The sequence below is a fragment of the Mandrillus leucophaeus genome, unplaced genomic scaffold, assembly GCF_000951045.1.
Source record: "Mandrillus leucophaeus isolate KB7577 unplaced genomic scaffold, Mleu.le_1.0 Scaffold465, whole genome shotgun sequence".
Lineage (NCBI taxonomy): Eukaryota > Metazoa > Chordata > Mammalia > Primates > Cercopithecidae > Mandrillus > Mandrillus leucophaeus.
In genome coordinates, this window is record NW_012104976.1 from 1,834,807 (window position 1) to 1,850,461 (window position 15,655).

General features: G+C 37.8%; 1 protein-coding gene across 1 annotated transcript in view; it reads left to right on the plus strand.

Annotated features, from left to right (window-relative positions):
- The window catches only part of FAT3 (FAT atypical cadherin 3), a 566,847-nt gene that overhangs the window by 445,669 nt on the left and 105,523 nt on the right, over window positions 1-15,655 (plus strand). The window contains exons 7-8 of the mRNA XM_011995004.1: window positions 10,999-11,274; window positions 13,831-14,041. Coding sequence (XP_011850394.1) covers window positions 10,999-11,274; window positions 13,831-14,041 — 487 coding nt within the window. The remainder of the gene's footprint in view (window positions 1-10,998; window positions 11,275-13,830; window positions 14,042-15,655) is intronic.

The following is a 15,655-nucleotide window of genomic DNA, read 5'->3' on the forward strand; positions in this document are numbered from 1 at the left end:
AACCAAAGCCCTGGACAGCAAACGGGAAATTAACTCTCTTTGAGAATTTTTTTTTTTTTTAAAGGAAGAGTCTGTGGGAGAAAGGGGAACTACCAGTACTAAACATTACAGAAGTGTTCCTCGTGTTAATGTCTTAGAAGCCCAGAGATGAGTGAGGATGTCTGAAGGGTGTCTGGCACAGGGGGATGAAAAGGTTGAAGGAATCGGTACTGTGTCTGGTTGGAAAAGAGTTGAGGAATCACAAGGAGCATTGGCTGTTATGAGCAGGGGAGGCATAGAGAGTATCCAGGTAGAAACAGAGGCCCATAAGGAGTGGGAATAATGAAATGCCTAGGAGGATGGGGTTATCATCCATCCAAACATAAAGTAGCACTACAAAGTCATTTTTAGAGGAATTCTACCCACAGTGCCCAGACTGTGGTCTTTACATACCACTTACCATGGAAAGAAGTCAGGATTCTGCATAGAAATGGATAATTGCAGTTTTGGAGCAGGAGCCTAGGGCATCTTTTCCTGCCAGAAAAGCCTACTGGAATCATGGTAAAGCACGACAAGAGGAAACTCAAATGGATTTCCACTGATTAAAGATGGGATAATATGAATATCCAAAAGAATAATGGAATAATGACTATAACAGACTGAAACACATGAAGTAGATTTTAAAACCCAAGTGTTTACATATATTTATCCTTAAAAACAAAATCATTTAACTCTTACAGTTACTCAGTGAAGCAGGTGCTATTTGTGGTAGGCAACAGGACTCTCCTTCTTTCACTTCCCCAAGAAGATGTTCATGTTCTAATCTTTGGATTCATGAATATGTTATGTTACATGGCAAATGGGACTTTGCAGATATGATTAGGGTATAAATCTTAAGATACAGAGAGGATCCTGGAGTCTCCAGCTAGGCCCAGTCGAATCACAAGAGCCCTTAAGCAGATAACTCTCCAGCTGGAGTCAGAAGAGAGGCAGCAAAAGGGGAAGTAAGAGATTCAAAATGTGAGAAGGACTTGAGACATCATTTCTAATTTGAATGTGAAAGCAGCAACATGGCAAGGAATTAACGCAGCCTTAAGGAGCTGGAGAGACTCCCAGCAGACAGCCAGCAGGGAAACCAGAGACCTCCGTTCTACAGCCACAAGGAACTATATTTGGTCAACAACCTGAATGATCTTGGGGCAGTCATCCCCAGAGCTTCCAGAAAGGAACACATTCATGCCAACCCTTGAGTTCGTCCTTGAGTCCTCACCTACACAACTATGAGATAATCAGTGTTTTAAGCTTCTAAGTTTATGGTAACTTTTTTTTTTCCCCCCCCAGGACAGGGTCTCACTCTGTCACCCTGGCTGAAGTGCAGTGGCACAATCACGGCTCACTGTAGCCTGGACTTCCTGGGCTCAAACGATCCTCCCACCTCAAGCCTTCCAAGTAGCTGACACTATAGGCATGCACCACCACACCCAGATAATTTTTGTATTTTTTTTAGAGGTGGGTTTTTGCCACATTGCCCTAGCTGGTCTTGAACTCTTGGGCTTTAGTCCTGCCTGCCTTGGCCTCCCAAAGTGCTGGGATTATAGATAGGCATGAGGCACTGCACCCAGCCTATAGTACAAATAGAAAAATAACCTACTACTGTCATGCCCGCTTTACAGATAAGGAAAGAGAGGCAAAGCAAGTTAAATAACTTGAGTAGATCAGGGTTTATATCCAGGTTCCAGATCCTGCTCTCTTAACCACTACACAATGCTGTCTCTTAAAAGCAAGATTAAATTTTTGATATCTGTTCTAATGCAGAAAAAGAAACTCACCTGGCCCTACTAGTTATGAAGGAGACACTCTTAAGATGGCAGCTTGGGGAACGTGATGCCGCCTGTGGCTATCAGAATGTCTGATAGTCAGCCATTCAAAGAAGAGAGCAAAATACTTCAGCCTCCTTATAGCTCTCACTTCAACCCACTGAGCTTTTGGGCCCCGGAGACACACATTACCAAGGATGAGAAATTATGAATTTTAGCAACTTTCCCCATATATCTGCCAAACCAATCTGAGTTACTGCATCATCAGAGCAAGTTTAAATGAAACTAGAACATGGCTCTTTCAAAGAGTTAATGGATGAAAATACATAGTAATATAGATACCTGGTATTTATATAATAATTATTGAAGTAATAAGGCTTTTTTTTTTTTTTTTTTTTGAGGCAGAGTCTCACTCTATCACCCAGGCTGGAGTGCAGTGGTGCAATCTCGGCTCACTGCAACCTCCACCTCCCAGGTTCAAGCAATTCTCCTGCCTCAGGCTCTGGAGTAGCTGGGACTACAGGCGCCCACCACCATGCCCAGCTGACTTTTGTATTTTTAGTAGAAACGGGATTTCCCCATGTTGGCCAGGCTGGTCTCGAACTCCTGACCTCAAGTGATCCACCTGCCTTGGCCTCCCACTGAGCCACCGCACCTGGCCATAAGGCTCATTCTTAAGCTTCTTTTCCCTGTAACTCTGGGATACTTAAATCAAGTGTTATCATTACACTCATTTCCAGTGAGAAATTGAGACACAGACTGCTCAGGTGGCCTGCCTAGGTGTACACAGGTAAAAAGATATAAACCTGCTTCTTCTCAAAATCATATACGAGTCCAGGAACATTTTCCTACACTTTTATATATATGAAATACACATTTTAACTCATTATTGAAATCATCTGGTATGATGAAAGGAGCACCAACTCAGAATTAGGCAACCCAAGTTGAAGTTAGCACTTAACCAATTGCTGTCTGTGTTACTACAGAAGGCAGCTCAGTCGTTCTGAGACTCAGTTTCTTTGGCATAATGAGGATAAAACTTTATATGCCTCATAAATTATAAGATGAAATAAGCTATTACGAGAAGATTCTTGGACTCTGTGATATGCTAGACACATACAGGCTTTATTAATGTTTATTTCTCACTTAAAATTAGCTGTAAAATATGTGTGTGGCTATTATTGTTACTATGAAAAAACACAGAGACAGCCATGTCCAAATTATAATCTAAAAGTTACATTGATTTGATTCAGGGACTCATGTGATTTTGTGGTTTTAATGTTCTTCTTATTCAAGTAATCCTTTAAACTTATAAAGGTAGGAAGGCCAGGCACGGTGGCTCACACATGTAATTCCAACATTTTGGGAGGCTAAGGCAGGAGGATCACTTGAGGCCAGGAATTCAACACTAGCCTGAACAACACAATGAGAACTTGTTTCTGCAATAATAATAATAATAATAATAATTGTTTAATTAGCCAGATGTGGTGGTCACATGCATACATAGTTTCAGCTACCCAAGGGGCTGAGGCAGAAGGATCACTTGAGCCCAAAGGTTCAAGGTCATAGTAAGCTATGATCATGCCCTCAGACCCTGTCTCTAAAAAAAATTAAAGGCCTGGGTACAGAGGTCATGCTTATAATCCCAACACTTTGGGAGGTCAAGGCAAGAGGATTGCTTGAGCCCAGGTGTTCAAGACCAGCCCAGAATTTACAAAAACTAAAAAAAACTAGACAGGCGTGGCACACGCCTATAAATCCCAGCTACTTGGATGGCAGGATGATCCCCTGAGCCTGGGAGGTCGAGGCTGCAGTGAGCCGTGATCACACCACTACACTCCAAAGACCCTGTCTCAAAAATTAATTAATTAAAATAAAATTTAAAAGATAGGAAAATCAACTTGTATCTGTATGCTCCACAGCCAAATTTGAGATTTAAAAATCTCTTTCAGATAATCTCCAAAGTTCTAAAGCCTCACAAAGGCAATTAATGAGATTGGCCAGTCTTTCTCCCAAAGGACTTGCATGTATTAGGGCTGGTAGGGCTGTGACCTGAATTCCTAAAGTTAGTTTTGACCTTCAGTGCTTTGAGGATTTCATTCCTCCTCTGTCATCTCTAACTGCTGTGTTTGGAGTTTCTAATTGGCCTGCTTCCTTTAAAAGTAGGTTTTTACCTTGAAGATGTGGACTTTGTTTTATGGCCTCCCTTCATCCTGAACCTACTTAAAAGTGGAGAAGAAACAAATCACTTTTGCTAAAGCTGCTCTATGATTCCCTAGAACAACAGACTCCCACAGGGCATCTCCCTCATCAGGGTTTTTCTTTCATCTCCTTTTCTGTCATCTGCCTCTTGGCAGTGAAAAAGGCAGTGGCTGGCTGGGTGCGATGGCTCATGCCTGTAATCCCAGCACTTTGGGAGGCCAAGGCGGGCGGATCACGAGGTCAGGAATTCGAGACCAGCTTGGCCAACATAGTGAAACCCCGTCTCTACTAAAAATACAAAAATTAGCCGGGGGTGGTGGAATGTACCAGTAGTCCCAGCTACTTGGGAGGCTGAGGTGAGATAATCACTTGAACCTGGGAGGCAGAGGTTGCAGTGAGCCAAGACCATGCCACTACACTCCAGCCTGGGTGACAGAGCGAGACTCCATCTAAAAAAAAAAAAAAAAAAAGGCACTGGCCTACACTTCCCTTGTGTATTTAGATTAGGAAAATGCTGGAACAACTACAAATGTATACAGATAAAATAAGGCAGCAAGCCAAATCTTAAAACGTAAGACTTTCTTTTTTAATTAAAAAAAAAAAAAAAAAAACCTACAGCAAGGTGTGACAGCGCATGCCTGTAATCCCTACACTTTGGGAGGCCAAGGTGGAAGGACCACTTGAGGCCAGGAGTTTGAGACCAGCCTGGGTAACATAGTGAGAACTCATCTCTACAAAACAAAAAATTAGCCGGTCCTGGTGGTGCACTCCAATTGTCCCAGCTACCTGGAAGGCTGAGGTGTGAGTCTGAAACTGCAGTGAGCCATGATTATGCCACTGTGCTCCAGCCTAGGAGACAGAGGGAAGCCCTGTCTCATAAAATAATAATAATAAAATTTTACTGTGTGTAATAGATCTGGGCTTGACAATTTATGAGGAGATCAATTTTTGAAAATAGATTCTAATTTTAAAGGGACCAGGGATCTTTATATTTAAAATAACCTCATATGAATTTTCCTGAAATGAGAATGGAATCAGTTTCTATTTTGTAAATTAGGATTTCTCTATAGCAAAGTACATAATATTTGTACACATTGTATGTATAAATGTTACATGCATTTACTTTTAATGTGTGTGTAACCTAATGCACACGGAATTGATAGGATGAGGTGAATACAGAATTGGCTCTGTAATACCTGGGGTTGAGTCTGGCCTTGACATAGGGACTTCAGCCATATCTTTTAACTTCTCCAATTCTCATTTTCCCCACTGGTAAACCATAAAAAATAAAGTCTAGGAAATGAATGTGATACAGATTTATAAACTGTAAAACAAGTACAAGCTGATGTGATATTTCCACTTATACATTCAAAAACAAAACTTACAAGCTTGAGGAGAATACAAGGGGCTTCACCCTTGAAATCACAACTATAGAATGTTTTAAATAAGGTTTTGAAATGCCAGCAGAGGCAGAAGAGAATTTCAGTAATTTAGGACTTAATTGGTTCTAATAAAAGACAGCGCCTTCACCCTACAGCTCGCCCCATGGACACTTTATACCATGAGCCTTTGTGAAGCAGAGCTTGGCATCTACCCAGACTTAGCTTAGAAGAGCCTGCAAAACCCAAAGTGTTTGTGGTGGGCAGCATTGAAACCAGCTCTGAAGAGACTTCCTAGATTCGAGTTTCCTCCTGCTTTGATTTCATTGTATTTCTTTAGGCATTTCAATTACCATTTTGAACACAACATCTTTGAGAGTTACTTTGCTTTGTTTGTTAGTTCAGGAGCTCACAAATGGCCCCGACTGTGGGAAATAAAAAGTAAATGAGGAGAAGGAAGTCTTTTACAGAGAAACACTTGTTCTGACTGTAGATTAGGCTTAAGACAAAGCAAGCAAAAAGAGGCAAGCTTTTCAAGAGCACATCAACTTTGAAACTTCATGAAGGTCAGGGCAGGCTTGCTGGCCGGAAAGGCTTTTTCCTCCCATTAATATAACTGAACACAAATATTTTAGCATCTTGACTAAGTTAACTTGAACTTTCTGAATGAAAGAATTGGCATTCAAAGAATCTAGTATGGTTCTGCAAATACAGTGGAGATAAGAACAATACCCAAAACTTTACTGGCACACTTTTTAACCCTTTTTCTACCACAAACTACTACAGGGCAAACTTGTCCCATGTCCAGCTGACTCTGAATGGCAAGTTACCCTGGCACGGAGGTGGTAGCACCACCGCTTGTCTCTTCCTCAAAAAAGGCATATTTGTACCAAAGTGAGTGATAGTGCAGCCATTTATGCAGATAGCCATAATCTGGTTGCATTTATTTTTAAAAGTAAATAATGTTCTGAAACATAGCCAAACACTAGCATAATATTTAATGGAGAATAACTAGAGGATTTTTTCTGTTAGTCAGGAATCAGACAAGAGCATCACTATGTTCACTACTATTTACTGTCATGCTATAATAGCCAATGCAATTAGACAAGATAAACCAGTTTGTGTCATAAAGAAAAAGGTAGAACTATCTCTGTTTGCACGTAGTATAATTATATATCTGAAAAACTCAAAAGACTGAAAGGAAAAACTTCTATAAGTAATAGGAAAATTTATTAAAATAACAGGTTAAAAATTTAACATACAAAAATCAATAGCCTACATATATACAACCAAAAAAAAAAAAAACAGTGAAATATATATTGGAAAAGAAGACTCTATTTAGGGTCGTACATATATAAACTTTAAAATGTGTTCAAAACCTATTTAAGGAAAACTAAATGTTCCCGGAAAGGTAAAACAGTAGATTGAACAAATGAAAAGACAAACCATATTCTTGGATAGGAAGACTACATTGGAAAGAAGTCAGTTTTCCTTTATTAACCTGTCCTTATAGCATAATTGCAATAAAAAATACTATCCAGTTTCTATCAGGTGCTATACAGGTTTATTAAGAAGAACAAACAAGAATAGCCAGGAAAACCATGAGAAAGAAGAAAAAGAGAGCCTAGCCTTTCCAAACATTAAAATGTACTATAAAGCCTCTATAATTAAGATATTTTGGTACTGATACATGAGAAGTCAGATAAACCAATGGAGCTGAATAGAAAAATCCAGAAATATGCTAACTGCATGTGTAAATATAGAGTACAATAAAGGTGGCTTCTCAAATCAGTGGGAAGTGATGGTCTTCTAAAGAGTAGCATTGAGATAAATGGAGAGCCATATGGAAAATAATCGCAGTATGCCAGGAAAAATTCCAACTTGATTAGCGATGTAAATGAAAGAAAAGAAAACATGCAAATGCATGTTTTAAAATGAATGTGTCCATTTATAACCTGAAAGCTCAAAAAATATTCTAGACTATGAATTAACATCCAGAAATAATAAGGAAAAAGATTGATGTATTCACTTTTGCATGGCAAAAAAAAAAAAAAAAAAAAACCACCATAAGCAAAATAAATATACATGACAAAATTGAAAGCATATTTGCAATTTATATCACCAAACTTCCAAAAATAAAGAACGAGAGGCCGTCTAACCTGTAGAAGAATGAGATGAGATACAAATAATTTAACAGAAAAAGAAATGCAAATGGATCTTAAATGTATGAAAAGTTTCTCCAACCTCACTCAAAAATAAGAGAAAGGTAAATTAAAGCTATACTGAAATGCCATTTCTCATCTATCAGATTGGCAAAACATCTAGAAGTCTTACTACATATTATGTTGGCAAGGTTGTGGAAACAATCATTCTTCTGTATTATCATGGGAATGCAAAATGATAAAACCATTGGGCAGGGGAAATATGGAAACATATATAATAATAAAACTAAGCAGCTGTACTTTGATCCAACCATCCCATTTCTAGAACCCAAATATATGCTAGCAAAAAATATTTTTTAAATGGGCACGAGGCTCTTCCTTGCACACTCTTTCTAAGAACAAGAATTGGAGATATCTTAAATGAACACCAGTAGAAAACTAGTTGAATTAACTGATTCATCTACTCTCTGGAAGAGTATCTCTGTACTTCTGTGGCATTATCTTCAGGATATAATGCAGGGTTTCTCCACAGCAACACTACTGATATTTTGGGCCAGATAATTCTTTGTTGCGGGGGCTGTCCTGTGTGTTGTAGGATGTTTAGCAGCATCCCTGGCCTGTACCTACTGGATGTCAGTAACAGCCCTCCTCCAAGTGTGACAACCAAAAATGCCTCCAGACACTACTGAATGCCCCCTGGAAGACAAAACCCTCCCCAGTTGAGAACTGATGTTAATGTTATGTTAACTGTAACTGTAATGTCAAATGAAATAGCATGGCAGGGAAGAGTGTATAAAGTATGTTTATATTAACAAAATGTTTGATGAGTAAACCATACATTTTTGTAAAGTTATCTGTAGCAGAAGGGAATAGAGTGTAGGGGGAAGGTATAGAAGCTGAACTGCTTTGAATATATTTTTTTTGAAAATTTGACTTTGGTACCTTTACATATAATATTAAATTAAATATTTAAAAAGCAAGTCTAAAATTTGAACACAAATACTATATATTCCTAGTTAGATGAATTCCTGGTTATTCTTGCTTGTTCTTCTTAAACCTGTATAGCACCTGATAGAAAGTAGATAGTATTTTTAATTGCAGTTATGCTATAATAATTGCAATTATTTATCCAACTAGGAATAAATTATAATTTATTTTATTATTATAATTATTATAATTATACATATATAATTATAAAAATAAATAAAAAGAACTACAAAATAATATGAAAATTATTTTTAATGGTCATTATAATTATAATAAGAATGTTGGAATTATTCTGAGATTTTTGTGCATGTGGTTCAAATAAAGCAATGAATAATTTTGATGATGTCATTAAGCATGAGAAATTTCAGCATGAGAAAAAGGAGATACAAATGTAAAAACAATGAGATTAAGTAAAAACCTTGATGCTCTAATTTTGAATAGGAAGTAGCAATATGAACTCATGAAATATTTATTTTTAAAAAACCAAAAACGTTTCCTGACTCTGTCCAGTGAATAAAACTGAAACATAATAGCCAATCCAGTAGCAATAAGTATTCCTAGCAGTGGATCATGGTATCTAAATGTCATTTCTAACTAAAAAGAAAACAAGCCATTTTGGAGAAATGGGTAATTCAAGATTGGGGCAGAAAATGTGCAAAATAACACTGGAAAAAATTACTGGTAGCAATTATCAGAAAGCAAGGAAGCTATCTTAGAATACTAAGGTTATGTCAAAAGATGTCAAGAACTAACTAGAAGAGGCTCCTACAGGCCAAGATAGGGCTATTTATGCATCATTAATATAATAACTGCAATAGAGAGGAACAAATCGGATGTGATTAAATTCATGAGTTCATAATAATGGTTGAAAAAGAGTACCTCATTTGTCACTTTGGGAGGAGCTAAGGAACCAATTCACTATTTCAAAATAATAAAGGGAAAGAATTATTTATCCTACCTTTCCTATATGAAATGTACTTCACAGTAACCAAATAGTTGAGAAGTTTCTTTTTAGAGAACTATTCCAGCTAAAAAATAAGGAAGAAAATAATAGAATTAGAACATTATCAATCTGAAATTTTTAATGGATTATCTGTATAATGATTGCCAGTGTCTGCTAATATCACAGAACAAGAGAGAGAACCAGATACTATGTATCTCCAGATGGAAGTACACTAAATCACTCATCAAGGATTTTTGTCAAAAAAAAAAAAAAAAAAGAACAAGAAAAAAGGAAACTGAATCTTAGCAAACCTTTTAGATCAAACAGTTTATAAGAACTACAGGGTACAGAGGGACATGTAAAACAAAACCACAGGGGCACTATGAGGAAAATTCAGACTGTGGAAACTAAAGAAAAAATGGCTCAGTTTCTTCAATACTAGCAATAACACCATAAAAAATCCAAGGAAATAGTAAGAGAAGAGTTTGAAGGAGAACCTATAAATTAAAATATAATTAACCCATTTATGGATGTATCAACCAAATGCAATGTTTGGCCCTTATTTGCATATCTTGATTAAAAGAAATTATGAATATATATATATATGCATATATGTGATAAAAAAATACTTAAAAACAATTAAAGAAGTATGAACACCAATGGGCTGTTTGATGATATTAAGGAACTACTCTTTTCTCTGCTTAGGTGCAGCAATGGGATTGTGTGTGTTTGTGTTTATTCTAAGAGTCCTGTCTTTTAAAGATGCATAGTGAAATTACATGATGGGTGGGATTTGCTTTAAAATAACATGGGGAAATAGGCAGGGATGAGTGGCAGTGTGATGAAACTAGATTAGCAATTGATTATTACCAAAGCTGAGTGATACATACTGGAGTGTTCATTACACTATTTTATATTTGTCTGAAAATTTACATAACAAAATGCTTTATGAAAGAAAACAATTAGGAAACTTATTGGGAAACTTCATACCTTAACTATCATTAGAGCTACGTTCTTTGCTAAACCCCTCCTATCAGGACAACCACAGTGCGTGGACACTGCCATTGAGAAGCTGTGACTGCTCTGAGTCCCACCTCATTGGCTCCTTTGCCTCTTCTGTGCTCCTTTTCCCATTGTGTCCCTGCCTCCACAGAAGTTCACCAAGAGAAACACTTAATAAGAACTTAAGATAATGGCGCCTTAACAAATTAAGGTCACCTTGTGATCATATACATTGTGCATCAAAGAATTCCACAGAATTATCACCTTCGAGTAGCTGTTGCAGCTGTTCAATTAATAGTGAGAATATTGATCAGCTCATAGTTTACGTTCCTGCTAATATAAACTACTGGTTTATTGTCAACCTCTAATTACAGTGTTTTTATAAGAGAGCTTCCTCTGTGTTGCAAGAGCTACTAGAAGCTAGGATCCAAGGACATGGAAGGGTGGGAAAAAGGAGGGAGGGCATACTTTTATTAGCAATGAGCAAATTGGCATTAGTCATCATTCTTGTCTTCTTTTAACTATAGGTATTTATCAAAGTGCTGGATAATAATGATAATGGCCCAGAATTCTCTCAGCCGAATTACGATGTGACAATTTCCGAGGATGTGCTTCCAGACACGGAGATCTTGCAGATTGAAGCCACAGATAGAGATGAGAAGCACAAGCTGAGCTACACTGTTCATAGCAGCATCGACTCCATCAGCATGAGAAAATTCCGGATTGACCCTAGCACTGGCGTGCTCTATACTGCCGAGAGGCTGGACCATGAGGCCCAGGACAAGCACATTCTCAACATAATGGTAGGACCGAAATCCTAATTTGCTCTCCTACAGAACCACTGACTGTTCAGGCCACACACATTAGCCTTCAGAAGTATAGGGCCCCTAAATTTATAAGTAGTTGAAAATTTAGTCTTTTCACAGAGAGATTGCTTTCATTTTTGCCTTTTTATTTCATGAAGAATTACTGTTGTTAGATAGCAACTCTGTATTTTTGCCAAACTAAAATATTAGATAAGCTCTGCAGCAGGGGCTGCTCAGTAAATGCTCCAAACAGACTGACTTGAGAGGGAAGGAACAGGTCATATTCCCAGGCTCTGGGGTTCGTTTGCACCCAGAAGATTTCAAAGAAAAATTGAAAAGACATTCCTTGAGAAGTTAATCACAAGGGTAATCATTTACTCAGCCTATGCAATGCTCAGTCCTTGGAAGGATTTGGAAAACCAATTCATTACTTATTGTACTGGCATTGGACCTAGTAGTAAATACTGGTACACAAGAGAGATCTCAATACATGCTAAAGCCTACAGAGAGTATCAATCTGAGTTTGTGTTCTTGGAACCTCCAAATTATGTAGGAGAAATTGCTTTACTTTTAGAGTAGTGTTTAGCTAGTTCACATAATTGGGAAGTGGAGATTAATAAGAAACATCCTTGATTAATTTATAGCCTGAAGTCTATCCCTCCAACCACCCAAGAATCCCCACAACATTGCACAGCCACTTCCTGTCAGAGCCCCCACTGTGTTCCTTTAAGACCAGGTAGAAGGACAGACTTAATCTTCTGCCCTGATTGGTGCTAAAATACCACACTAAGACAGTACAAATTCCTAAGCAGCTGAAAGTAATGTTCCACTAAGTTTTATTTTTCTTTCATAAGACTAGAAACCTTCCAACGACAAGAGGAAGTTTGAGTGTCATACACTTAGCTATAGTTTCCAACTAAGACTCCAGGAAACAGATGGGGTTACTTATAGAGGTCTTCCAGTCATCACTCTGGCCCTTCATTCATTCATTTAACATATATTTCTCAAGCACCTACTATGCACCAAACACTCTTCTAGGCACTGAAGATACAAAAAAGACAAAGTTCCTGCACCCTAGGAGCTTACGCTTAATTGGAACTGACCTGGATTTCAACAATCCCCAAATAAAGAGTTCAGCTTGGTCCTTGGGTATGGCAGACCAGTCTGCAGACAGGGAAATTCAGCATATTCACTGGGCTAATTCTGCGTGTGTTTTCCCCAAGGGCAGAAACCTTGTGCTAGTGACTAACTCCATTCTCATGATTCTTTAAGCCATTTCTGTTCATTCTTTCTTTAACAAACTCAGAAATCCATTTGGTCACCCTCTACCATTTACCACTTACATAATTGAATATTTCGAGCAAACAAGTGCTTTACACTGCCTTTCTCCTAGCTAAGCCATTTTAGTAATTTTGCTCATTCCTCCTAGGTACTATTTCTGAAAACCCCTTTCTCTTTGTTGGCTCTTTTCGGTATATTTTCTAATTTCTTCACATCTCTCTGCAGGTATGGAGTTTAAAATTGAAAAAGCCAAGAACACATATTTGATTAGTGCTACATCAAATGATAGCAAAACCTTGTGGTTAAAGAAATGATTATTTGCAAGCTTCTGCCATATACAAACTAAAGGAAACTTTAAAACTGCCAAGCAAGGTTTTCTGGTGAAATCAGAAAGGGGGTGCTTCAGCACTTTGAAGAAAATGACAAATGGTTGTGTCAAGTGTGACATTTTATTTAACGTTTCTCTAAGTAAGAAATTAAGATTTGATTCATCTTCCCAATGGTCAGGGTTCTCTCAGATCTAGACTTTTGTATATATTGGCTTTTTTGCCTGAAAATGCCGCACACTACTACCACCACCATTTTACCACTCCTACTTGTTCTCGTTACCTTTTTCAGGAAGCGAAATGCTAGGTTAGTTTTTTCTCACTATTCTGCGAGCACCTTTAGTGCATCCCATGAGAATACTTAGCCCTGAGCATTATACCCATCTATTTACTTGTTTGTATTCCCACTTGACTCTAAGCTTCTTGAGGGCAGGAACTGTATCAAATTCACTGCTGTACCACCAGAGCAAAGCCAAGGACTTAAGACAGATAGGTGACAATAAATGTTTGTTGAATGGATGAATGGAAATGCCTACATTGTGTTCATTAATTCCAGTCTTTAGTTGCCCCTACAGAAGAGCCTCTATCCACTGTTCTGTTATCAGCTGTGTACACAAATAAGGGGGAGGCCACTGTATAGGGAGAGCCAGAGCACAGCGCTGTGTTTGTGATATCAAGGCATCAATTCTACACACACAGACTGAGCACAGACCACAGGCCAGACATTAGGCTGAGCAGTAAAGGTATTGTAACCCCTGCTCGCAATTTCCTCCCAAAGTTTCCTCACTCGATGATACTACCATTTATTGAGACCCTACTAGAAGCCTGGAACTGGGTCAAGCACTTTGCATGCATTATTTCATTTTGTCTTCACCCCAGACATAGCCATGTGAGTTCTTTGCTATTTAAGATTTGAGTCCCACCACTTCTTGTATTTTGCCTAAAGGTCAGAGATCAGGAGTTTCCTTATCGAAGAAACTTGGCCCGAGTCATTGTGAATGTGGAGGATGCTAATGATCACAGCCCTTATTTTACCAACCCACTGTACGAAGCGTCTGTGTTTGAATCTGCTGCTCTGGGATCAGCTGTTCTGCAAGTGACAGCTCTGGACAAAGACAAAGGAGAAAATGCAGAACTCATATATACCATAGAAGCAGGTGAGAGCTGTTGCACTGCACAAATTTCAGCATAATGCATGGCATTTGACCCTCAGTAGCATTTATCACCATGTAAAATTCAGATCATTAACAATAGAACATCTCTAAATGAACTTTTTTGGCCAAGCCGCTGTCCTATTTGGGAGATGATGGTGGATAAAGTTCTTGACGTTTCAGTAATAGGTTTTCCATCATTAACAGCAAGGAAAGTTTCCTTTGTTGTGTTCGATCTTGGATTTTTCTGGGATAGAGAAGAGAAAATAAATACGCAATAAATTTACTGGCTTTTACCTGTAGGCCAACAAGCCAGGGCCTCAGACTAAAATAACCAAAGCCACCGATAATCTGAGGGCTACCAGGGTGTTCTGTGAACTGAATCTTAACAAGTCTTTGTTTACTAGGTGGTCTGTGGGCTTCAGAAATTCCTTCAACCTCACAACACAAATTCACATCTTTGGAGGCAACCTGAGTAGCAGAGTAGATGGTAGATATGGATTCTGAACTGCTTGCTGAACCTGACAAATAAATACAGGCTCTTGTTTTGTTAAGTTTTTTAAAAATTAGATGTTTTAAAATTAATTTTAACATCTATAAGGCAAGACCATAGTTTACTGACGGTTTGGAGACTGATAGCTAGAAAGCTTTTATGACGAGAGATGAATAGCTAAGCAAGAAAATAAACCTAAAAATGACAAATGTCCTATCTCTGCCTGTGTTCTCTTCCGCATTCCATCTTTTTTGAATATTCAAGCCACTTATTTCCAAAATGTTCTGCAACATTATGTCTGTCGTGAATAATGCCAAATGCAACCTCCTTTCATGCCAGGGATGGAAAGGCTTCTCTCCCTTCATTTAAATGTAGAGCATTTTTTAGAGGAGTTGAATTAAAATATGAATGCTAGGATGACAGTTTTGGACTAGAAATTTTAGAAAAGAAAAGCCAACAACCTTCTAAAAAAAAGTTATTGCATTAAATGATAACTTAAAACTATTTCTTGTATTAGGCACTCACATTTTACATGGGTCTGTGCTAAGCTCTATTTAAAAAAAGAAAAAGAAAAGATAAGAATTCATAACAGCAAAGTTTCCAGAGAGAATTTACCTATTTTTTTCTAGGTTTCCATGGAATTTCCTTTCAATCTAAAGCCTGACCAGTGTTTTCTTAGAAATGCTATTTTACATCTTTTATTTATCACAGGACATTTTTATTACTTAATTACATAATCTTTGTTCTTTGGGTTCCTCAAATAATATAAGGAAACTTTTCCAAAATATGAATATTTCAATCACATCCCAGAAAATGTCACCTAAACCAACAACTCTTTTTATTCTTTCTATTGTTTTTTCTAATATTGTGTGTTTTTCTTTTCCCCATATTCCTTCATGCATATACATTGTTTCATGTCACTGTAAGTATTTAGATATAGGGTTTTATTTCTACTTTTGTTACCATGTTCTAAACATTTGCTGTATGTCTCTACCTGCTTTTTATATTTGTCATTAAGCCTGCTACTTATACTCCTTTGAGATAGCCAGATAATATTTCAGTCAGTTTGGCGTTTCTTAAGGAGTAATTTAACTTACCATCCAACCAAAAAGACTGCTCTGCTTATC